The 24,568-nt window shown below is 36.1% G+C and overlaps 1 protein-coding gene across 1 annotated transcript in view; it reads right to left on the bottom strand.

Moving 5' to 3' along the window:
- The window catches only part of SCP2 (sterol carrier protein 2), a 118,274-nt gene that overhangs the window by 46,305 nt on the left and 47,401 nt on the right, over positions 1–24,568 (bottom strand). Inside the window, exons 9-11 of the mRNA XM_043574996.1 lie at positions 23,937–24,087; positions 22,145–22,292; positions 11,917–12,024 (exon numbers count right to left, since the gene is read on the bottom strand). Of these exons, the coding sequence (XP_043430931.1) occupies positions 11,917–12,024; positions 22,145–22,292; positions 23,937–24,087 (407 nt within the window). The remainder of the gene's footprint in view (positions 1–11,916; positions 12,025–22,144; positions 22,293–23,936; positions 24,088–24,568) is intronic.

Here is a 24,568-nt window from a genome sequence, read left to right as displayed (position 1 = left end):
TGGCAAATAAGCACTTTAAAAATGCTCAACATCATGAGCCATCAGGAAAATGTAAATTAAAACCACAAGGAGATGCCACTACACATTGGTTAGAATGACTAAATGTAAAGATTGACCATACAAAGTGCTGATGAACATGTGGAAGAACTAGAACTCTCCTACACTGCTATGGGAATATAAAATGGTATGACCACTTTGGAAGTCAGTTTGACCATTTCCTAAATGCCAAATTATGGAAAGATCCCAAATGTCCATCCAATGATGAATGGATAAAGAAGATGTGGTATATATACAATGCAATATTATTCAGCCATAAAAAAAGAATGAAAGCTTGCCATTTGTAACAACATGGATGGAACTAGAGAGTATAATGCTTAAGTGAAATAAGTCAGTCAGAGAAAGACAAATACCATAAGATTTCACTCATGTAGAACTTAAGAAACAAAACAAATGCTCACAGGGGAAAAAAAGAGAGAGGCAAACCAAGACACAGATTCTTAACTATAGAGAAAAAACTGATGGTTACCAGAGGGGAGGGGGGTAGAGGGATGGTTTAATTAGGTGATGGGGATTAAGGAGGGCACTTGTTGTGATGAGCACCTGGCGTTATACTGAAGTGTTGAGTCACTAAATTGTACTCCCGAAACTAATATTACATGTATGGCAACTAACTGGAATTTAAATAAAAACTCGCACCTAGTATATGATCCAGTCATTCCATTCCTAGGTATTTACTCAAGAGAAACCAAATGTTCATAGAAAGATTTATACATGAATGTTCACAGTTCACAGCAGCTTTATTTGTAGTAGCCAAAAACTATAAACAACCCAAATACCCATCAACAATAAATTGTGATATATCTATACAATGAAATACTACTCAGCAATAAAATGGAATGAACTACTGATACATGCAAAAATATGGATACATCTCAGACAAAAAGAGAGTGCATACTATAGGGTTCCATTATGTAAAACTACAGAAAATGCAAATTAATCTACAGTGACAGAAAGCAGATCAATGGCTGCTTTGGGATGAGGGGTGAGGAGTAATGAGAAGGAGGGATTACACACACGTATATATGAAGAAACTTTTGGTTGATGGATATATTCACTATCTTGACTGTGGTAATGGTTTCACAGAACTTATTAAATTACACATTTTAATATGTTCAGTTGATTATATGTTGATTTTACCTCAATAAAGCTGTTAAAATAATAAAATAAAATATGAGATATGTAGGCCTGATCTTCCTTCTCTCTTCTTTTTACTTAGCAAGAACAATAAAAGCCAGGGCCTGCTCCTCCTACCTATCTCTACCTGCCAATAGGCATCAAGAGAAAATGCTCTCACTTGGGTTCCATTTCTCCTGGCACTGGAGAGTATTCATTATAGTCCAACAACTAAACTTACCTCTCCTCACACCTCAGTGGCAAAAGTCAAAATTCTAGGCAATGGGAATGAGGACAGGTGGCCTATAGGATATGAAGAGAGGTAAAATAGATGCTCTGGTGAAAAGCTATTTAGGCTTTATTGACTTACTGACTTTTTAGAGTCAGTATTAGATTTAGCTCTTGCCAGTCATTGTCCTAGGATGTATTTCTTTTAGTGACCTCTTACAGAGTAAAAGAGGCAAGCCATAGTTTGAGTATGCTAGGTCCCCTGGCTCAAATTCCATTTACTTTCATTTCATTTTCACCTGAATCTTTAGAGCCTATGTTTATAATACCTATAAAGGTATTAAAACATGTAAAGAAAAATCACATGATAGAATAGTATGTGTACCGTTAAAAACATCCAGAACAATGCAAATTAAGGAGGAGAAATAACTGTATCACATTTGGGGATCCAAGCATCTTAGGATTCGAAAGGATCTAAGAGGGGTGGCTCAGTCGGTTAAGCATTCAACTTCAACTCAGGTCATGATTTCACAGTTTGTGGGTTCGAGCCCTGCATCAGGCTCTGTGCTAACAGCTCAGAGCTTTAGATCCTGTCTCTCTCTCTCTCTCTCTCTCTCTCTCTGTCTCTCTCTCTCTGTCTGCAACTCCCCTCCCCCTGCTTGCACTCTGTCTCTCTCTGTCTCTCAAAAGTGAATAAATGTTAAAAAAAAAAAAAAAAAAAGAAAGAAAGAAAGAAAAAAGAAAGAAAGGCTCTAAGAGCTCATCACATCTAAGGCCCTAACAAATGAGCAATCCCCCCATGACATTCCCATCACGTTGTTAACTTGTATTTTTTGTGCATAGCCTAGACTGTAATTTCCTATATCGGCCCAAAGTCAAGCTTCCCATGAATTCTTCCATAATTTTTTCCCATAGGAGACAAGTTTATCCCCTCTGCCCCATATCACCTTTCAGATATTAAAAGAACAATTAATTCAACCATCCCCTTTACATGTGCAAACTCTTGTACTGAGTACTGTTTGGGGTACAGAGACAAATGAAATATGGATTCTGCCTTTATAGGCTCTTAGTCAAATGGAGAGATTTTTCTTTAAAAGACATAAATAATTACCATATGTACTATATAAGTATAAATGCCAAAAAAGAAGCACTGAGAAAGTGTCATGAGTTCAGAAAAGGGAAAGATTAATCCAATCTATGGAAAGGATGAAGAAATTAGGGAAAGTTTCATAAGGTAGCTAATACTTGAAATGGACCTTGAAGATGGGCATTTCTCCTGAGGAAAAAGCTTTGTAGTGAAGGTAATGGTTAAGAGCTTAGACTGTAGAAATACATTGCCTGAGTTTGAATCCTAGCTTTACCACTAGTTTAGTGACTTTGGGCAAGTTGCTCTGTGCTGTTATTTTCCACTTTGATAAAATATAAAATGGACATGAGAATTAAATGAGGAATACTTAGAACAGTGCCCAGCACTTAGCGCTGCGTAAATGTTTGCTGCTGTTGTTATTCAGAAAACATCAAAGACAGAGCTTGCACAGGTGAGAAGGAATTAAAGACGTCTTGGAAAAGCAAACAGTTCAGGTTAATTTAAACATTTCTTCCCATTTCTGCATCTCCACATCCAAAACCCAGCTAGATATAAATGCTAGCACAGACCCTCGCCTGTGGTAGGGAAGTAATAAATCTTCACCTTGCCATTTCTCTTTCCCTTTTTCTTCTCATAGTTCTGGTTTATTCTTTGCCTGAGTTTCTGTAGCAGGTGAATATTTACATTTCAATAATTCATCATCCCTATTCAGGCTTCCAATCAAGTCATCAACATCTGTAAGATCTATAAGTTTGCATAGTAACTATTTGCATTATCACATTATCTGCCACTTGTATACTTCAGGAGGGCAATGTTTTCTTGTATATCCTAGCCCTAGATCCCAAACCCAGCTGTGCAGGAGAAGCTCTTAGCAGATCTTAAAAATATATAAGTTGTTGGGCTCAACTAGACCTAGGAGAGAGAATTTCCAAGGGAAGGCAAGAGTATATACATTTTTAAAAGCTATAGGAGATTCTATATCAGTACCTCACATAGACACGATGTTTGAGAGTCAATTAATTACAGCACCTAATGATAAAGTCGGCACACAATAAGCATTTGTTGAACTTTCATGGACCGAAGATCAGGACCTAAAACCAGGTTGAAGCCACAATGGAAAGGCACTAAATGCCAGGCTTAATTTAGTTTGGCACAAAAGGCCAAACTAAATAACCAACCTCCAGCTTCAAAACAACAATCCCTTGTAAGGAACTCTATCTCAAATCACTTTCATGCTCTTTCAGGAGATCACAGACATTAATATGCATGTTCAAAAATTGGAAATAGCTAATAAGCTAAAATGAAATTTTACTTATTCATTTTATCTATTTTTAAAGTTTATTTATTTTGAGAAAAAGAGAGAGAGAGAGAGTGAGAGAAAGTGGGGGAGGGACAGAGAGAAAGGTAAAGAGAGAATCCCAAGTAGGCTTTGTGCTGATAGCCAACACGGGGCTTGAACTCACAAACCATGAGATCATGACCTGAGCTGAAATCAAGAGTCAAATGCTTAACCAACTGAGCCAGCCAGGCACCCCACTTATTCATTTTAAATAGCGTTCAGTAAGGGTTAATGCAATATATGTGAAAGCACATTAAAAACTAAAATAAAATATGAGGGGCGCCTGGGTGGCTCAGTTGGTTAAGTGGCTGACTCTGTTCAGGTCATGAACTCATGGCTTGTGGATTCAAACCCCACATCGGGTTCTGTGCTGACAGAGCCTGGACCCTGCTTCAGATTCTGTGTCTCCCTCTCTCTCTGCCCCTCTCCCGTTTGTGCTTTGTCTCTGTCTCTCAAAAATAAATAAAAATGTAAAAAAATGTATAAATAAATAAATAAATAAATAAATAAGATACTATTATTTAGACACTAATAATTTAAAAATCTAAGTTTTAATGTGATTTTTCTAATTGAAAATTCTGAAAGGAATTCATGATTTTAAACTGACAGTAAATAAAATATTCACTTCAAATGCTTAAATCTTTTTTTTTTTCTATTACAGGTCCTGTTATGGCAACTAGAATTTTTTTTTTATGCAGATCTGTACAAGTTAAAATTGGAAACTATATCATGAAGCTTTAATTTTAAAACTAATCCTCCAATACTGAGTTTCCACCAAAGTAACAATATCTTACAACTAAACTAATACTATTTGTAGAAGAGAACCTTCCATCTTCCCCACTCCATCATAAAAGTCAGTATGTTTTGGAAGCACTTGACTATTTTCTGATTCACTTAGAATCCTATTGCAATTTGTTATCCAAGTAACCAGGGCAAAAATATTTAAACTGCTCAGAGCTATCATCCTGATATATTTTCCAGGAGTCTGAATTCTTTCTTGGGCTACAGCTAATAGCTCTGTATTTACTTAAGTATATCCAAATTCTCAATATGTAGCAGGTAAACATTTACACTTCAATAATTACTCATCCCTATTCAGGCTACCAATCAAGTTATCAAGATCTGTAAGTTTTTCCCCAAAAATGCTACCCCACCACTAACATTATTCCTAATGACTGATGATAACAGGAAAATTTTACCAACAGTGTAGACTAAAATATTGGAGAGGGTTTTCAAAGGATATTGTAGAAGGTATAATACTCTTTGAAGTATTTAAAAATTGAGTAAATTCTATCTTCCTGAGGTATTTTAGGTTAGCTTTTTAGTGCTAGGGGAAAGAAGTAGATGACCTGTCAAGATTGACAACATTGTTTACATTTAATATTTTAAAATCCAGTGTTGCACACAAGATTATAAAAAAAGAAGTACTCTCACATTCTGCTGTTGGGACTATACACTGGTATAATCTTTTTTGAAAAAATTTGGCAATGTCTACCAATTTTTAATGATATACTATCCTTTGACATAGTGAGGCCATTGTTTTGGATTTATCCTGAGTATACATACAAAAGTGTACAAAGACACAAAGATGCTTATTGCAGCATTGTTTATAGTAGCAAAATTGACATCACATATGTCTAGTAGGTATGCTAGGTAAATTTCTTATAATGAGAATACTGTGCAGGCATTAAAAAGAATAAAGAATATCTATAAATGATAATATAAAAAGATTTTAATATGTAAGTAAATAAAGCTGTCTGCAATGTAGTAAATATACATATATAATACATACATAAAGAAAAGCTGTGGGGTGCCTGGGTGGCTCAGTCGGTTAAGCACCCAATTCTTGATTTTGGCTCAGGTCATGGTTCATGGGATGGAGCCCATGGGACTCTCTCTCCCCTTGCTCTCTGTCCCTCCCCCACTCATGTGCATGCACTCTCTCTCTCTCTCTCTCAAAACACATAAATAAACATTAAAAAAAAGAGAAAGGCTGCATACAGCCAAGATATGGAAACAATACACGTGTCCACCTATAGATGAATGGATAAAGAAGATGTGGTATGTAGATAGATAGATAGATACACACACACACACACACACACACACACACACACACACACAGTGGAATATTACCCAGGCATAAAACAGGATGAGATCTTGCCACTTGCAATAACATGGATGGACCTAGAAGGTACTATGCTAAGTGAAATAAGTCAGAGAAAGACAAATACCGTATGATTCTACTTATGTATGGAATCTGAAAAACAAAACAGATGAATGAATAAACAAAAAGCAGAGATGGATCCATAAATACTGAGAACAAATTGATGGTACCAGAGGAAGGGGGTAGGGAGATGGGCTAAATGGGTCAAGGGGAGTGGAAGACAGGCTTCCAGTTATGAAATGAGTAAGTCATGGGGATAAAAGATACAGCATAGGGAATATAGTCAATGGTATTGTAATAGCATTATAGGGTGACAGATGGTTCCTATACTTGTGGTGAGCATAGCACAATGTGTAGACTTGTCCAACCACTATGCAGTACTCCTGAAATTAATGTAACATAATGTGTCAAGTATACTTCAATAACAAAAAAAGAAAGACTGTATAAACACACACTTAAATATGCACTTGTATAAGCATAACAATTTGAGGGAGAATATCAAAAAAACTATAAAAGAGGTTGACTCTGAAAAATAGAACTAAGGGTAAGAAGAAAGAGAAAGACATGCTAAATGTTAAACTTTGTCATCCCATTATAATATTACAAACCATGACAACACTTTAGAGAACTATTTGGCAGCCTCTTATAAAGTTAAACATACATCTGCCCTCTGACTGAGCAATTTTACTCTGGGTTATTAACCCAAGAGAAATGCAAAAGGTGTGTCCACAAATAGACTTGTACAAAAATGTTCATAGCATCCTTATTTATAATGCCCTCAAGCAAGAAAAAACTCAAACATCCATCAACAGGAGAATGGATAAACAAACTGGTATATGGACTACAATTTAGCAATAAAAAAGAATGAACTACTGATACAGGAAAAATCTGGATCAGTCTTAGCCTGATTGAGGGGGAAGAGTTTGGAGAATGGGGAAGATGTTTGAGGGAAGTCAAGGTCCATCTGTGTTGTAGCATCTGCCAATACTTAATTTGTGGCGTAAGTATATTCTATTGCATGAATATAACACATTTTGTTTATTCATTCATCAAATGATGATCAACATCTAGGTTATTTTCACCTTTTTGGCTATTATAAATAATGCTGCTATAAACAATTGTGTTTTTGTGAGAACTGTGTATTTTATTATATGAAAATTATACCTCAATTTTAAGATATAATATGGAGTGAAAAATCATATTGTTACTACAAAGCATGATTTCTGAGTGTTTCAGTGAATAGCAGAACAAATTAATTATAATGGCAAACAAATTAATTATAATGAAAATATGTTCCTTCAGAGGAGAAAAAAGTTATGTGTCAATAAAAACAGTTAGCCTGAGGGGCACCTGGGTAACTCAGTTGGTTAAATTCTGACTCTTGATTTCAGCCTAGGTCATGATCTCGCAGTTCATGGATTCAAGCCCCACATTGGGCTCTATGCTGACAAGGTGGAGCCTGCTTGGGATTCTCTATCTCCCTCTGTCTCTGCTCTTCCCCCACCCAAAAAATAAATAAATAAACATTTTTTAAAAAAAAACCACACAACCTGAAATGCCACATTCATCTCTGGGATGAAAAAAGTTTCAAAAAAAAAAAAAAAAAGAAAAAGGAGTTTTTTTTATATGAGAGTGAGGAAGCTGTCTGAAAGAAGAATTTAAATCACTGTCTCTATTGCAAACTGCTACTTTTTGTCTTTTTAAAAATTTAGTTCCACTGGAGAGTGTGATGCTAAGTGAAATAAGCCATACAGAGAAAGACAGATACCATATGGTTTCACTCTTATGTGGATCCTGAGAAACTTAACAGGAACCCATGGGGGAGGGGAAGGAAAAAAAAAAAAAAAGAGGTTAGAGTGGGAGAGAGCCAAAGCATAAGAGACTGTTAAAAACTGAGAACAAACTGAGGGTTGATGGGGGGTGGGAGGGAGGGGAGGGTGGGCGATGGGTATTGAGGAGGGCACCTTTTGGGATGAGCACTGGGTGTTGTATGGAAACCAATTTGTCAATAAATTTCATATATTAAATAAATAAATAAATAAATAAATAAATAAATAAATAAATAAATATAAATAAAAATAAAAATTTAGTTCCAGTATAGGTAACACATAGTGTTGTATTAGTTAGAAGTATACAATATAATGATTCAACAATTCTATAGATTACTCAATGCTCATCAATATTATTTTACTCTTGCCACACCTGGGTAGCTCAATCAGTTAAGCGTCTGACTCTTGATTTTGACTCAGGTCATGATCTCACAATTTGTGAGCCCCACTATCAGTGCAGAGCCTGCTTCAGATTCTCTCTCTCCCTCTCTCTCTCTCTCTGCCCCTCCCCTGCTCATTGTCTCCCTCTCTCCTCTCTCTCAAAATAAACTTAAAAAAAAAAAAAAAGGTTACTCTTAATCCCCTTCACCTATTTTACCCCCCACCCCCCACCCCACCTACCCTTTGGTAACCATCTGTTTGTTCTCCATAGTTAGAATCACCTTTTGGTCTTTTTCTTTGTTCATTTTTTTTTCTTAAATTCCACATGAATGAAATTATATGGTATTTGTCTTTCTCTGACTTATTTCACTTAGCAGTATGCCCTACAGATCCATCCATGCTGTTGCAAATGGCAAGATTTCATTTTTTTTTATGTCTGAGTAATATTCCATTATATATAGTACATCTTTATCCATTCATCTATTGATGGACACTTGGGCTGCTTCCATAATTTAGCTACTGTAAAAAAAGCTGCAATTTACATAGGGATGCATTTATCTTTTCAACTTAGCGTTTCAGTTTCTTGTAGGCAGCATGTAGATAGTCTTGCTTTCCTATCCATTCCATCACCTTCTGTCTTTTCATTGGAGTGTTTAGTCCGTTTACATTTAAAGTAATTATTTATAGGTATATACTTATTGTCATTTTGTTACTTGTTTTATGTTTGTTTTTATAGTTCTTCTCTGTTCCTTTCTTCTCTTGCTCTCTTCTCTCACGGTTTGCTGGCTTTAGTGATATACTTGGATTCTTTTCTCTTTATTTTTTGCATTATGTATTACTGGTTTTTGATTTGTGGTTACTATTAAGTTTATATGTAACATTTTATGCATACAGCAGTGCATGTTCAGTCGATAGTCACTTAAGTTTGAACCTATTATTTACTCTCCTCCCCAACCCCATATTTTAGATATAGGGTGTCATAATTTACATCCTTTATTCTGTGAATCTCTTGACTTATTTTTATAAGTATACTTATTTTTACTGCTTTTGTGCTTCCTACTTTTCTTACTCCTACTTATGGTCTTTCCTTTCTACTCAAAGAGTCCCCTTTAACATTTCTTATAGGGCTGGTTTAGTGGTCATGAACTCCTTTAACTTGTGTTTCTCTGGAAAACTCTTTATCTCTCCTATTCTGAAAGACGGCCTTGCTGGATAGAATATTCTTGGTTGCAGGTTTTCTTTTTTTTTTTTTTAAGCACTTTGAATATATCATGCCATTTCCTTCTGGCCTGCAAAGTTTCAGCTAAAAAATCAGCTAACAGCCTTATGGGATTTCCCCTGTATGTAATGGTTTTCTTTTTTCTTTTTTTTTTAACATTTTTATTTATTTATTTTTTTATTTTTTTTATTTATTTTTTTTTAATGTTTATTTATTTTTGAGACAGAGACAGAGCATGAACGGGGAGGGTCAGAGAGAGAGGGAGACACAGAATCGGAAACAGGCTCCAGGCTCCGAGCCATCAGCCCAGAGCCTGACGCGGGGCTCGAACTCACGGACCGCGAGATCGTGACCTGGCTGATGTCGGACGCTTAACCGACTGCGCCACCCAGGCGCCCCTTCTTTTAAGGTTTTTGGTTGGGTCTTTTGTCCCAATTATCAGCACCTCAGGCACCTATGTTGTTAAGCCAATTGTTGTTAATTATTCTTAACAAGTGATTCTGGAGAAAATACTCTGCAAGTTCTGTGTCAGGTTACATAAAGACAAGCATTTTAAGAATGGTTTACCAGGGAACTGTCAGACAGGTCAAATAATGACAATTCTTTAAGAATGGGGCTTTGAAAGAACTCCAATTCCATTTTGACTCCTCCAGTGCTGGCCAGGCTGCTGGTTTCTACCATGATTGCAGGCTACTGCTTTCAAGACTACCATGGAGCTGGGGCAAGGGGGAGTGGTATTACAGCAAGTCAAAACGCCATTAAAGCTTAGTGTTCTTATGGAGATTCAGCAGACTGTTTTTAAAAATGTTCCCCCAGATTGTTGCAACCCTTTGGTTAATTTCCAGAGTTCTGTAAAAACTTGATCTTGACAATTTTTTTTTTATTAAGTAGGCTTCACACCCAGTGCGGAGCCCAATGTGGGGCTTGAACTCACAACCTTGAGATCAAGATCTGAGCTGAGATAGAGTTGGAGGCTTAACCAACTGAGCCACCCAGGTGCCCCAGTCTTGATAATTTTTGCAAATGTTCTTAGTACTTTTATAAAGGAGAGTATTTGTCAGATATTGTTATTCTGTCACTCCCAGTGATATCACTCTCATTCCCCTCATTTTCAGATTACTTCGAAATATAGTGGATTGTTCAGAGCAATAATAACAATAGTATACTGTGGGGTTTACAAATATTTTGGAAGTGCTTGGAAATATGCTGTTGTAAAAGTCCCTTACATTATATGTAAAATGGCATAACATTATTTGAAGGTAGGCTGTGGTTAAATTAAAGATGTATGTTGCACATTCTACAGCAACCACTAAGAAATAAGAAAAAGAAATAATTCAACAGAAAAGAGAAAATAAAATACTAAAAAACACCCAATGAACAAAAAGCACAAAAAAGAGAAAAGAACCAAAGAACAAACCAGACAAAATAAATAACAAGGTGGCACCTTATACTGTAACTATCTATGTGTGCACATTTGTCTACCTATCTCTTACTCTCTGTTTACAAGTATCTATTCACTAGATAATAAGCTTACTAAATTTAAGTGGTACAGAAAAATAAACCAGTTAATTGCTATAATGAATACACTATTAATTCTAACTTCTCTATTTTGGAATTTGTAATAATTTATAAAATATTTAATATATAAGACAATATGAAAAAATACAAAGCTCAGCTATCTTCATAAAAACAAATCCCAGATTTTAGTACTAAATTATTTTATAAACTTTTTTGGTATAATTTCATTTTACAATTAAGGAAGCTAAGATTCAAAGTGATTAATTGACTGATAACTAATCAAAATAGTCACATGGCCAATCGGCAGTAAAGTCAAAGTAAAATTCTTATTTCATAACTTCTAGTCCAATTCTCCAGAGAAAAAAATTTCCATGTAACACCAACCACATATACAACTATATACAAATAATGTGCTCATTTCAAGTTATTCTTATCCATCCAGCAGGTCTAGCAAGATCTCTATTTGGAACATTTTAATTTAAATTGTACACCTATTTGAAAATAATCAAACTCAAAAAATATATGTATGTTGGGGCGCCTGGGTGGCTCAGTCAGTTAGGTGCCTGACTTGGGCTCGGGTTGTGATCTCATGGTTCATGGGTTCGAGCCCCACATCAGACTCTGCACTGAAAGTGTGGAGCCTGCTTAGGATTCTCTCTCTCTGAGCCCTCCTCTGCTTGCACGCTCGCTCTCTCTCTCTCTCTCAAAATAAATAAATAAACATTAAAAAAATATTTTAAAAAATATATGTATGTTGAATTTAGAGTTTCATGTAATTCAAATTTTCATCAGTTAAGATTATTAAAATGCACTATACTTAAAGGAAAATTTAAAATAACATGACTAAATAATCATTTAAAGCACTGGCTACCAGGTTCAGAGAATACAATCCTTCATTCAAATCAATGGCTAAACCATTCACACTTATATAAAAAATGATAACAAAAAAATTAGGAAATGTGTGTGTAATATTACCTGTAGCTCCCAGTGGATGTCCCTTTGAAATCAATCCACCACTAGGATTTATGACCCACTTTCCTCCGTAAGTATTATCTCCCCTATCAACCAGTTTTCCACCTTGCCCTAAAGGAAAAATAATATTCACAAAGGTTAAAAATAACATTGGTCCAAGTGATACTTTTTTTTTTAATTTCAGTATAGCCAAGATCTTCTTATAGTAAACATTTCTTAACAGTTCAAACTAATATCAAACTGATATAAGTAAGCACTTCTGTTTTAAAAAAAATTTTTAATGTTTATTTATTTTTGAGAGAGAAAGAGAGTATGGGGGAGGGGCAGAAAGAGAGGGAGACACAGAATCCAAAGCAGTCTCCAGGCTCTGAGCTGTCAGCATAGAGCTGACACAGGGCTTGAACCCACAAACACTGAGATCATGACCTGAGCCAAAGTTGGATGCTTAACCAACTGAGCCACCCAGGCACCCCCTGATATAAGCACTTCTAAAAGCTACATAATAAATACTGAGTAATAAAGATTTATATTTTAAGAACATTTCATACATTAAACAGAGTTCCTATTTAGAATTGCTTAAGAGCTCTCTGGCTTCCAAAATTGCTACAAATATAACAGAGATTCAAAGACCCTGAAGAATGGAAGTGGATCCAATACTATAACTAAAATAATTGCATCAGCTTTAAAAATCCATAATTGTGCCCAATGTATTCATTTTTATTTTCAATTGCACCGTTATATGATCTATAAACATTCCCAGCAAGCCGAGGGGAGAGCATGGGACATGAAATGAAGGGATGAAATGAAGTAGATGAAAATACTGTTGAGCCATAAGCATAAGCTTAAAAGAAAATGAAAATTACATGCTTGGTGGCTTCAACATTTCTATCAACTCTCTGGTCATTCTTCCAGGTGGTTAAGGAGTAAATAAAAATCCATGTAGGCTATAAAATATTCTTCCAGCTGGTATTTCTGATAATGAAGTGGAACCTCCAAAGAAAGATGGTGGTTATGGTACTGTCAGAGATAGCTAATAGCTTTTATGTACTCCCTTTGTGTCAGGCCTTGTTCTAATTATTACATATATCTACATAATTTAATCCTCAACACTATGAAGTACGTGTTATCATTCCCATTTTACAGATGAGGCAACAGTCACATAGATGTTAAGTAACTAGCCAAGGCAACAGCAGGGGACTAATTTAGGATTAATCATCAGGCAGCCTGGCTTCATAGCCCATGTTCTTAACCAATATATTTTATTGCCTTCAAAAACCAAAGAGTTTCTCTATTGGTAAAATGAAACACACTAATCACAAAATTTTTTATGACTCACACTTCTTTTTTTTTATGAGTTTATTTTTAAGTAATTTCTACACCCTATGTAGGGCTCAAACTCACAATCCTGAGATCAAAAGTCACATGCTCCACTGACTGAGCCACCCAGACACCCCTATGACTAACACTTCTAATTTCACTTTAAATCTAGGTTGTAGATTTGGGGCGCCTGGGTGGCGCAGTCAGTTAAGCGTCCGACTTCAGCCAGGTCACGATCTCGCGGTGTGTGAGTTCGAGCCCTGCGTCGGGCTCTGGGCTGATGGCTCAGAGCCTGGAGCCTGTTTCCGATTCTGTGTCTCCCTCTCTCTCTGCCCCTCCCCGTTCATGCTCTGCCTCTCTCTGTCCCAAAAATAAATAAAAACGTTGAAAAAAAATTTAAAAATAAAAAAATAAAAAAATAAAAAATAAATCTAGGTTGTAGATTAAAAACCATCCACTGAGGCATTCTTTTATTTTTTGGTGTTTCTGACATAGAGCCTGATACAAGGCTCTGGTCATAACAGGTATTCTACCTGCCATTACTGCTTTTAGAACTCCTAAATATTGTTACTATACCAAGTAATAGCAGACTGAATACAAACCAACCCCAAGAATGGAATAATTCACTGCATTTTCTTTTTTATAATATATACAACCTATTAAGTATTAGAAGATTCCACTGGCAATATCTTGAGCCCATCAACTAAAAGTGATCCAGAGATGAAAGTACTGTAACAACCATTCTTATGGGCCACCGATAAGAAAATAAATAGAAAGCAATTATGTGCCAAAAACTGCACTGGAAACTAGGGGATACAGCAATAATGAAGCAAATATCCCCGTTCTTTTTTTTTTTTTTTTTTTTAAATTTCTTTTTTTTTTTTTTCAACGTTTATTTATTTTTGGGACAGAGAGAGACAGAGCATGAATGGGGGAGGGGCAGAGAGAGAGGGAGACACAGAATCGGAAACAGGCTCCAGGCTCTGAGCCATCAGCCCAGAGCCCGACGCGGGGCTCGAACTCACGGGCCGCGAGATCGTGACCTGGCTGAAGTCGGACGCTTAACCGACTGCGCCACCCAGGCGCCCCAAATATCCCCGTTCTAATGGAATTAACTTCACTGTCAGGAGAGGTGTAAGGAAGAGACAGACAATATGTAATGAAAGTAAGATATATAATAGAGTGGTGATAAGCACCATGGGGTGGGGTAAAGGCAGGAAAGGGGGTACAGTAAGTGTTGGGACCAAAAAGACAGGGTAAGGAGTTCACATTTTAAACCAAATTATGGGAGAAGTCTTCCACTTTGACATTTGGTCAAAGACCTTAAGGGAATAAGGGAGCAAATCATATGGATATGTGGAACAAAGAAAGGCCCTGTGCTAGAAGTAAGTCTGGAGTGTTTGAGGAAAGAGCCCAATGCAGCTGCAGCAAAGTAAAGGAGTCGGAGATGTAGAAGTCAGAAAGATGTGAGAGGGGAATAAAAGGGACCGATCACATTTGGCTTTTACTCCTGAATGAGACGATCAGAGGAATGATATTGATCTGCTGTATGCTTTTAACAGGACCATGAAAGCTTCATTATAGGAAATAAACCATAAGGAGACAAGGCAGAAGAAGGGGTGCCAGTTATGAGACTACTGCAATAATGTAAGTGAGAAATAACGGTGGTCTGGACTAGGCTGGTAGTGATAAACAGTGGTAAGATATGGTTGTATTCTGGATATATTTAGAAGGCAGAGTCCATAGCCACCAGGAATTAGAGATGGATTCAAAGGGGGCTATGAAAGAAAGAGAGGAACTGGAGCAACAGGAGGATGGGGAAGACTGAGGAAGGAGGAAGTCTGGGTCACAGCAGAAACTCAATTTGGACTTGGATTTGAGATACTAATGAGACATCCAAAAAACTCTTGAAAAATAGGCAGCTGGACATATAAGTCTAGAGATCAGGGAAGTGGTGTAAGCTAGGGATATAATTTTGAAAGTCATCATCATATATCAAAATGTGTATATATTTAAAACCTTGAGATTATGTTCCAGTTCTACTAAAGCAGCATAGCATATATATTCACTATAGCCTGTGTCTCCCACTGTTTACAATATAAAACACTAGATAAAATACAAAAAACAACTACTTGAAGACTCTGAAAAGTCAACAAATGCAGAGGAATCAAGGAGAGTTAAAACTTGGAGAAGACACTATACAAGGGTAAATTCCAAGTTTTCTCTTTTTAGGCTCTCTCAACAGCTTTGTTCCAAGGGTGAGCACCATCCTGGAGCATTACTGGCAGTAGGGAAGCATAGGTAGCCAAAACTCTAACAGAAACTCCATCTTTCTAACCAGAGGAACCAGGAAAAGAAACCCATACAGGTCAGAGAGTAAAAGAGAAAGTTCACAGAGGAGAGAGGCAGAGAAGAGGATCCCTTATTTCTATGTATTAGAAGTATTAGGCATTTAGTGGGTAGAAACCAGGAATGCTGCTAAACTTCCTGCAATACACAACCCCCAAGACCAAGAATAATCTAATTCATCAACAACATTGAGGTTAAGAAACCCTGCAACCACTAAAACAAAAACAAAAACCAAAAAAACTGGGGGTGTTAAATGAGTGGCAGATGAGCATTAAGGAAGGCACTTCTTGGGATGAGCACTGGTGTCATATGTAAGAGATGAATCACTGGGTTCTACTCCTGAAGCCAAGACTATACGGTATGTTAACTAACTTGAAAATACAATACAATACAATACAATACAATACAATACAATACAATACAATACAATACAATACAATTAAATTAAATTAAATTAAATTAAAAAACAAAGAAACTAACTAAAGAGATATGGCCAAAGTTCAATACACAAAATAAAAGTCATACTAAATGTATTCAAATAGGGGTGCCTGGGTGGCTTAGTTGGTTAAGTATCTGACCCTTGACTTTGGCTCAGGTCATGATCTCACAATTCATGGGATCAAGCCCTGCATCCAGCTCTGCACTGACAGTGTGGAGCCTGCTTGGGATTCTCTCTCTCCCTCTCTACCTCTCCCCCACTTATACGCATGAATATTCTCTCTCTCTCTCTCTCTCTCTCTCTCTCTCTCTCTCTCTCTCTCTCTCAGAAATAAATAGGGTCACCTGGGTGGTTCAGGAAGTTAAGCCTCTGACTCTTGATTTCAGCTCAGGTCAATGTCCCACAGTTTTTGAGTTTGAGCCCCACATCAGGCTCTGTACTGACAGTGTGGAGCCTACTTGGTATTCACTCTCTCCCTCTCTCTCTGCCCCTCCCCATGTGCTCTCTCTCTCTCAAAATAAATAAATAAACTTTTTTTAAAAAACTATCTTTAAGAAATAAAAATATACATTTAAAACCAAAAAATAAAAACATAAAATAAAAATATTCAAATAATCCAAAAGAAAGCAGGAGAGGGAGAACAGAACAAAAAACAGCACAACAGGTAAGAGATAAAAGTGGTCAAGTTAATGATCTTAATAATCTAAGTCACACTGTCCAACAGAAATATAATGCAAATCACATATGTACTTTAAAATTTTCTAACATATACTTTGTTTAATATACATTTTATTTAACCCAATATATCCAAACTATTTCATTTTAACATGTAAGCAGTAAAAAAATTAATACTTTACATTCTATTTTTCATATTAAGTTTTCAAAATCCAATGTGTACTTCACACAACACATCTCAATTTGGAACAGCCACATTTCAAGGATTCAATAATTACATATAGTTAATGGTTACTGTATTAGAGCAGATTTAAATACTCCAGTAAAAAGGTAGAAATTGACAAAGGCTAAAAAATGATACACTACTACCTACAAGAGATATACCTTATACAGATAAACAACATAAATAGATTAAAAGCTAATGAATAGAAAATATATATCATGCAAACAGTATGCATAAAAAGGTTGGAGCAACTATGTTAGTCAGACAAAAAGAGACTTCTAAACAAAGACTATAACCAGACATAAAGCAAGATATTCATAATGAAAAAAACAGAAGATATACAACTATAAATGTGCTTGTGCTTGCAAAATAAAGCAAAAATTGATAGAACTAGAAGGGAGAGAGACCATTCCACAATTTATGTAGGAGATTTTAACACCCCTCTCAGCAAATGATAACAGCAAAACAAATAAATCATTAGAGACACAGATCTGAAAAATCCTATCAATCATCTCAATTTAATTGATATGTTTAGAACATTACATCTGATAACTGCAGAATCTGCATAATTTCCAAGTGCAATGATAGATAAATTCACCAATATATACCACATGTTGAGCCATAAAATAAAAATCATAAATTTGAAAGGATCAAAATCAAAGTGTATTCTCTTACTATAGCACACTTAGAAAGCAATTAACAGTAATATATCCAGGAAAATTCTAAATACCTGGATATTAAATTTTTTTATTGTTTATTTATTTATTTTGAGGGAGGGAGGGGCAGAGAGAGAAGGAGAGAGAATCCCAAGCAGGTTCCATGTTGTCAGCACAGAGCCCAACGTGGGGCTCAATCTCACGAAATGGGAGATCATGATTTGAGCCGAAATCAAGAGTTGGACACTGAACCAAATGAGCCACCCAGGTGTCCCTCTCCTATTATTCTTTTAATGTCTATAGGATCTATAGTGATAACTTCTTTTTTATTCCTTGTATTGGAGATTGGTGTTCTTCTTTTTTCTTGATCTACCTAGGTAGAGGTTTGTCAGTTTTGTTGAGCTTTATGAAGATTCAGCTTTGGCTTTGTTAATTTTCTTTATTGTCTGTTTTTTCCATTTCATTGATTTCGGCTCTTCAATTTTAACTTTCTTTAACTTACTTTGGGTTTACTTTGGTTTTCTTCTTTTAAGTTTCTTACAAGAGAACCTTAGGTCATTTATTTTAGATCTTTCTCCTTTTCAAATGTAAATATTTAAAGTTGCACATTTTCCTCTAAGCAGTATTTTAGCTACCTTCTACAAAATTTGATATATTTCATAATTATTCAGTTCAAAAATTTTTTTAAATGTTTAAAATGACTAAGCATCTGACTCTTCAGTTCAGCTTAGGTCATGATCTCACAGTTTGTGGGATAGAGCCCCAAGTCAGGCTCTGTGTTGACAGCATGGAGCTGCTTGGGATTCTCTCTCTCTCTCTCTCTCTCTCTTTCTCTCTCTCTCTCTCTCTCTGTCCCTCCCCACTCATGGTTGCTTTCTCTCGTGCTTTCTCTCTTTAAATAAATAAACTTAAAAAAAAAAGAATAATACGAGAATACTTCACACAAGTTCAGACAATAAATTTGACAACTTAAATGAAATGGGTAAATTTCTTTAAAAATACAACTTACAAAAATTGATAGACACTGGAAGACACAGAAAATCTGAAGAGCCCCATATCTATTAACAAATTTTTTATCAACAACTTTCCCAAAAAGAAAACTTAAAACTACTTGATTACATTGGTAAATTCTTTAGGTTACACAAACTTTGTCAGAAAATATAGAATGGTTACAGAAAATATAAAATGGTCAATTTGTTTTATGAGGCCAACGTAACTCTAATGCCAAAACCAAGAAAAGAAGAAAACTAGACTTTCTCTGTCTGACTTATTTTACTTAGCATAATACCCTCTACATCTATCCATGTTGTCACAAATGGCAAGATCTCATTCTTTTTTATGGCCAAGTAATATTCCATTGTAAATATATATGTATGTATACATACATACATATATATGTATATATATATGTGTGTATATGTATATATATGTATACATGTATACATATGTACGTATATGTGTGTGTGTATACACACACACACACACACACACACACACACACACACACCCCATCTTTATCCAGTCATCTACTGATGGACACTTGGGTTGCTCCCATATTGTGGCTGTGGTAAATAATGCTGCAATAAACATAGGGGTGCATATATCTTTTCAAATTAGTGTTTTTGCTTTCTTTGGGTAAATACCTAGTAGTGGGTTACTGGATTGCATGATGTTTCTATTTTTTTTTATTTATTTTTTTGAGAGAGAGAGAGAGAGGGCACAAGTGAACAAGAAGCAGAGAGAGAGAGAGAATCCCAGGAGGGGCAGAGAGAGAGAAAGGGAAGAGAGAGAGAGAGAGAGAAGCGGGGCTCACTCAAAGCAGGGCTCCTGTTCATCCAAAGCATGGCTAGTGCTCACCCAGTGCAGGGCTCAAGCTCACCCAATGTGGGACTCAAACTCACAAACTGTGAGATCATGGCCTGAGCTGAAGTCAGATGCTTAACAACTGAAGCACCCAGGTACCCTCTATTTTTAATTTTCCGAGGAACTTCCATACTGTTCTCCACAGTGTTTATAACAATTTATATTCCCATCAACTGTGCATAAGTGTTCTCTTTTCTCTACATCCTTGCCAACACTTATTTCTTGTCTTTTTGATATTCGGTATTGTGACTGATGGGAAGTGGTATCTCATTGCGGCTTTGATTTGCATTTCTCTGACGACGAGTGATGTTCACAATCTTTTTCATGTGTCTGTTGGCCATCTGTATGTCTTCTCTGGAAAATGCCTATTCAGGTCCTCTACCCATTTTTTAATCAGATTATTTGGGTTTTTTCATGTTGACTTATATAAATTCTTTATATATGTTGGACATTAACTCATCAGATATATCATTTGCAAATATCTTCTCCCGTTCAGGAAGTTGCCTTTTTGTTTTGTTGATAGCTTCCTTTGCTGTGTAAAAGCTTTTTATTTTGGTGTAGTCCCAAAAGTTTATTGTGGCTTTTGTTTCCCTTGCCTGAGGAGACATATCCATTAAAATGTTGCTAAGGTTAATGTGTCCAAGAGATTACCACCTATGTTTTCTTTTAAAAGTTTTATGGTTTCAGGTCTGAACTTTAGGTCTTTAATCCATTTTGAGTTTATTTTTGTGTATGGTGTAAGAAAGTGGTCCAATTTGGCTGTCCAGTTTTCCTAGCACTATTTACTAAAGAGACTGTCTTTTCCCATTGTATATTCTTGCCTCCTTAGTTGTGGATTAATTGACCATACAAGAAGTGGGTTTATTTCTGGGCTCTCCTGTTCCAGTGATCTATGTGCCTATTTTTATGCCAGTGTCATGCTGTTTTGATTACTACAGTTTTGTAGTATATCTTGAAATCAGAGATTGGGATACCTCCAGCTATTATTCTTCTTTCTCAAGATTGCTTTCGCTATTTGAGGTCCTTTATAGTTCTATACAAATTTTAGAATGATCTGTTCTAGGTACACCTTGGTGGCTCAGTTGGTTGCGCGTCTGACTTCAGCTCAGGTCATGATCTCGAGGTTCGTGAGGTCAGGCCCCACATTGGGCTTGACACTGTCAGCAAGAAGCCTGCTTTGGACCCTCTGTCCCTCTTTCTCTGTCCCTTCCCACCTTGTGCTCTCTCTCTCTCTCTCAAAAATAAAAATAAACATTAAAAAAATGAAGTATCTGTTCTAGTTCTATGAAAGATACTATTGGTATCTTAATAGGGATTACATTGAATCTATACATTCCTCTGGGAATATTCTTATGGATATTTTCACAATATTCATTCTTCCAATCCATAAGCATGGTATATCTCTTTGTGTCATCTTCAGTTTCTTTCCTCTATGTCTTATAATTTTCAGAGTATAAAACACTTTCACCTCCTTGGTTAAATTTATTCCTAGGTGTTTTATTCTTTTTGGTATAATTGTAAATGGAATTGTTTCCCTAATTTCTCTTCCTGCTACTTCATTATTAGTGTATAGAAATGCAAGAGATCTCTGTATGCTCATTTTGTATCATGCAACTTTCTTGAGTTTACTTATTAGTTCTAATAGTTTTTTAGTGGAGTCTTTAGAGTCTTCTATATATAGCATCATGTCATTTGCAAATAGTGACAGTTTCACTTCTTCCTTACCAATCTGGATGCCATTTATTTCTTTTTTTATCTGAATGCTGCAGGACATCACATACTCTTTTGAGTGGCTAAAACATTTAAAACTGACCATATCAATATTGGTGAGGATGTGAAGCAACTCAAACTCTCATACACTGCTTATGGTAATGAAAAATAATACAACCTTTTTATAAAAGAAAAGAAAAAAAATCCTCCAGATCTCACCAACTAGTTTTCACATTTTCCTTTCTGCAAGTCTTTATTCAAACACAATATGGGGGAACGTGGGTGGCTTAGTCAGTTAAGCATCCAACTCTTGATCTCAGCTCAAGTCAGGATCTCAGGGTTCGTGGGATCAAGCCCTGCACTGGTCTCCACATTAGCATAGAGCCTGCCTGCGATTCTCTCTCTCCCTCCCTCTCTGCCCCTTCCCAGCTCTCATGCATGGGCACGCTCTCTCTCAAAATAAATAAATAAACTTAAAAAAAAAAAGAACCAAGGGGCACCTGGGTGGGTCAGTCAGTTGAGGTGCCCAACTCTTGATTTCGGCTGAGGTTATGATCCCAGGGTCATGGGCTCCAGCCCCATGTCCAGCTCTACACTGACCATGTTGCCTGCTTAAGATACTCTCTCTCTCTCCCTCTACCCCTCTCCCCCGCCTCATGCTCCCTGTCTGGGAAAAAAAAATACAATGTGAAATATTTGGAAGTACATATGTAATTTTTATCCTTTTTTTTTTTTTTTTTTTTACTTAACAATTCATTTTAAGTTCCTCTGATACACATAATACAAATTATTTGTATAACCTATTACCTCAGTGGTGGTATTATCCAAGACTACATGCTCTAAAAAGTCCAGTATTGGGATAGCTTACATTTACTTTGCACAGTATGGCAGAGTCAACATGAAAGGAAAGGCAATTAGTGAATTCCTTTTTTTAATGGCAAAACTGAAATGTCCTCAGTGACTTTACTAAGTTAATCTGCATCTCACCAAAGATATTACCTTCTGGACAGAGTCCCAGTGCTTCATAAGTAAGGAGTTCATTGACAGAAAAGCAATCATGAAGTTCTATGACATCAATATCACTTGGTCTCAGGCCAGATTTCTCATAGCACTTTCTAGCAGCTTCTTTGCTCATATCAAAGCCAACCTAAAACCAAAACCACATATAAGTAAGTTAAGGGCATCAAAATTGGGACTTTTATATACGATTTCTGAGAGATTAACATGTATAACCTTTACAGTTGAAAACTGACTATGCAAATTAAAATCTCAGTTGAGATTAATAATCAAATCTTAGAATGATTCTCTATTACATGGAAAGTCTAAATAAAAGAATATTCAGGATGGAGAATGTACATATTAAATTGTATACTATAAAAAACAGAATTTTAGGGGCACCTGGGTGGCTCAGTCGGTTAAGCATCCAACTCTTGATCTTGGCTCAGGACATGATCTCATGGTTTGTGAGTTCGAGCCCCACATCAGGGCTCCTCACCAAGAGCATGGAGCCTGTTTGGGATTCTGTCTGTCCCTCTCTGCCCCTCCCCTGCTCTCTCTCACTCTCTCTCTCAAAATAAATAAATAAACTTAAAAAAATATAAGAAAAAAAAACAGAATTAAAAAAAATGTTTATTTATGTTTGAGAGAAAGAGAAACAGAGTGCAAGCAGGGGAGGGGCAGAGAGAAAGGGAGACACAGAATCCAAAGCAGGCTCCAGGCTCTAAGCTGTCAGCACAGAGCCCGATGCAGGGCTCAAACTCATGAACTGTGAGATCATGACCTGAGCCAAAGTTGGATGCTGTGCCACCCAGGTGCCCGGAAAAAACAAAACAAAACAAAACAAAACAAAACAAAACAAAACAAAACAAAAACCAGAATTTTAAATAAATATATAAAAAGGACTTAAAATTCGTTAGGCCATATCTTGCACAGTTATAAAAACTCAGTCAAACCACAACTTGTTGTTGTGGTAAATAGTTTGAAGAGATTGAGCAATAGATAATTATGATTCAGATACACTAAAAATATAAGGAATTTCTATGTGACAACAAACAATCTTCTTTTAAAAAATCATATAGGATAACATTTTTCCAAACCCATGCTCTTAACCCCCTTTGGTCTCAGACAATAACAAGCAAACTCTCCAAGGCATAAAATTGTGGTGTAAATGTATTACACAAAAAATCTGAGAAGTTCCACCTCAACCACATCCCAGCTTTGTGATCTTGGGCAAGTTATAGAGACATTTTCAAATTCAAAGCATTGTTGTAAAATCATTTTGTAAACTCTAATTACCTTATCATTGTTATACATTTGTGTATACGTGCACAGGTACATTTTTAAATATGTATGTGTATATCTTCAAATATTCAACTAACTCTAGGTCTGAATTGTCATTTTTTAACTTCTTCCACATTTACTCAATCTTTAATCAAGATTTTTAAAGTGCTAAGGTCAAGAAAGTTTCCTGAAAATATCCTTGTTTTTCCCTTAACTCTGTAAGAAAGGAGTTGTGGGCATATCCAGTCAACTCAAAAAAAAAAAAAAAAAAACCACCAAAATAGTACGTCTAGTTAATTAAAAGTGCACTTATGGCTCTATCACAAGAAGCATATGTTCTCATCAGTTATTTTCCCTTAACAGATTCTTAAGGATGGATTATAATATTAAATATTCTGGACTGAATTTTCTCAAGTAAATAACTTCCAGAGCTAATGACAACATGAGGTCACCTTGAAATTTTAAAACAGAAAGCCCTCAATTGATAAATAAAATAGAATCTCAGACATACCATTTTAATAATGCTGTTTTCTTCAAATGAGCTTGGCAAATCAGTTACCATCTCTTGTGCCACAATTTCCACAGCTTTAGATTCTAGGCCATATTTCTGTACAAATGTTTCACTAGCCAAAACTGCCGCTGCAGCACCATCTGAAGTGGGACTAAGAGGAGGTAAAAATAATCATTTACACCCAGTGCACCTCTATCTTAGGATTTCAGACCAAGAGTTCTTTCTATGTGGAAAGAAAAGCTGATTATGCTTGCTGGTCATTCCACTGTCTTCTTTGTGAAATCTATAGTTAAAAATTATACATGCTTCCCACCTGAGAACTGAATCTCTATCAAGAACTTAAACACTATCAGCCACTGCTTGGTCTGTAAGGGTCTCTCCCAAAACATTCTTAATGCAAAGAATCCTGAATTTACCTTTGCAGATGCATAAGGCATCTTCTGGTGACTTCTGAGGAGTCAACAAGGTTTTTCCTATTCTAGTACAATAAAAATCTTCTATGGGCCTAACTAGCTCTAACATTGTTATCTCCAAATAATCAGTCTTGGAATCCTTTTGAAACTTGGAAAGGACAGAATAGGAAATACCAGAAAGTCCAAACCAGAAGGTGGGGTTTAGTTAAGAGATCTCCT

Source organism: Prionailurus bengalensis, chromosome C1, assembly GCF_016509475.1.
Source record: "Prionailurus bengalensis isolate Pbe53 chromosome C1, Fcat_Pben_1.1_paternal_pri, whole genome shotgun sequence".
Lineage (NCBI taxonomy): Eukaryota > Metazoa > Chordata > Mammalia > Carnivora > Felidae > Prionailurus > Prionailurus bengalensis.
This window is presented reverse-complemented; position numbering and strand designations above follow the sequence as displayed.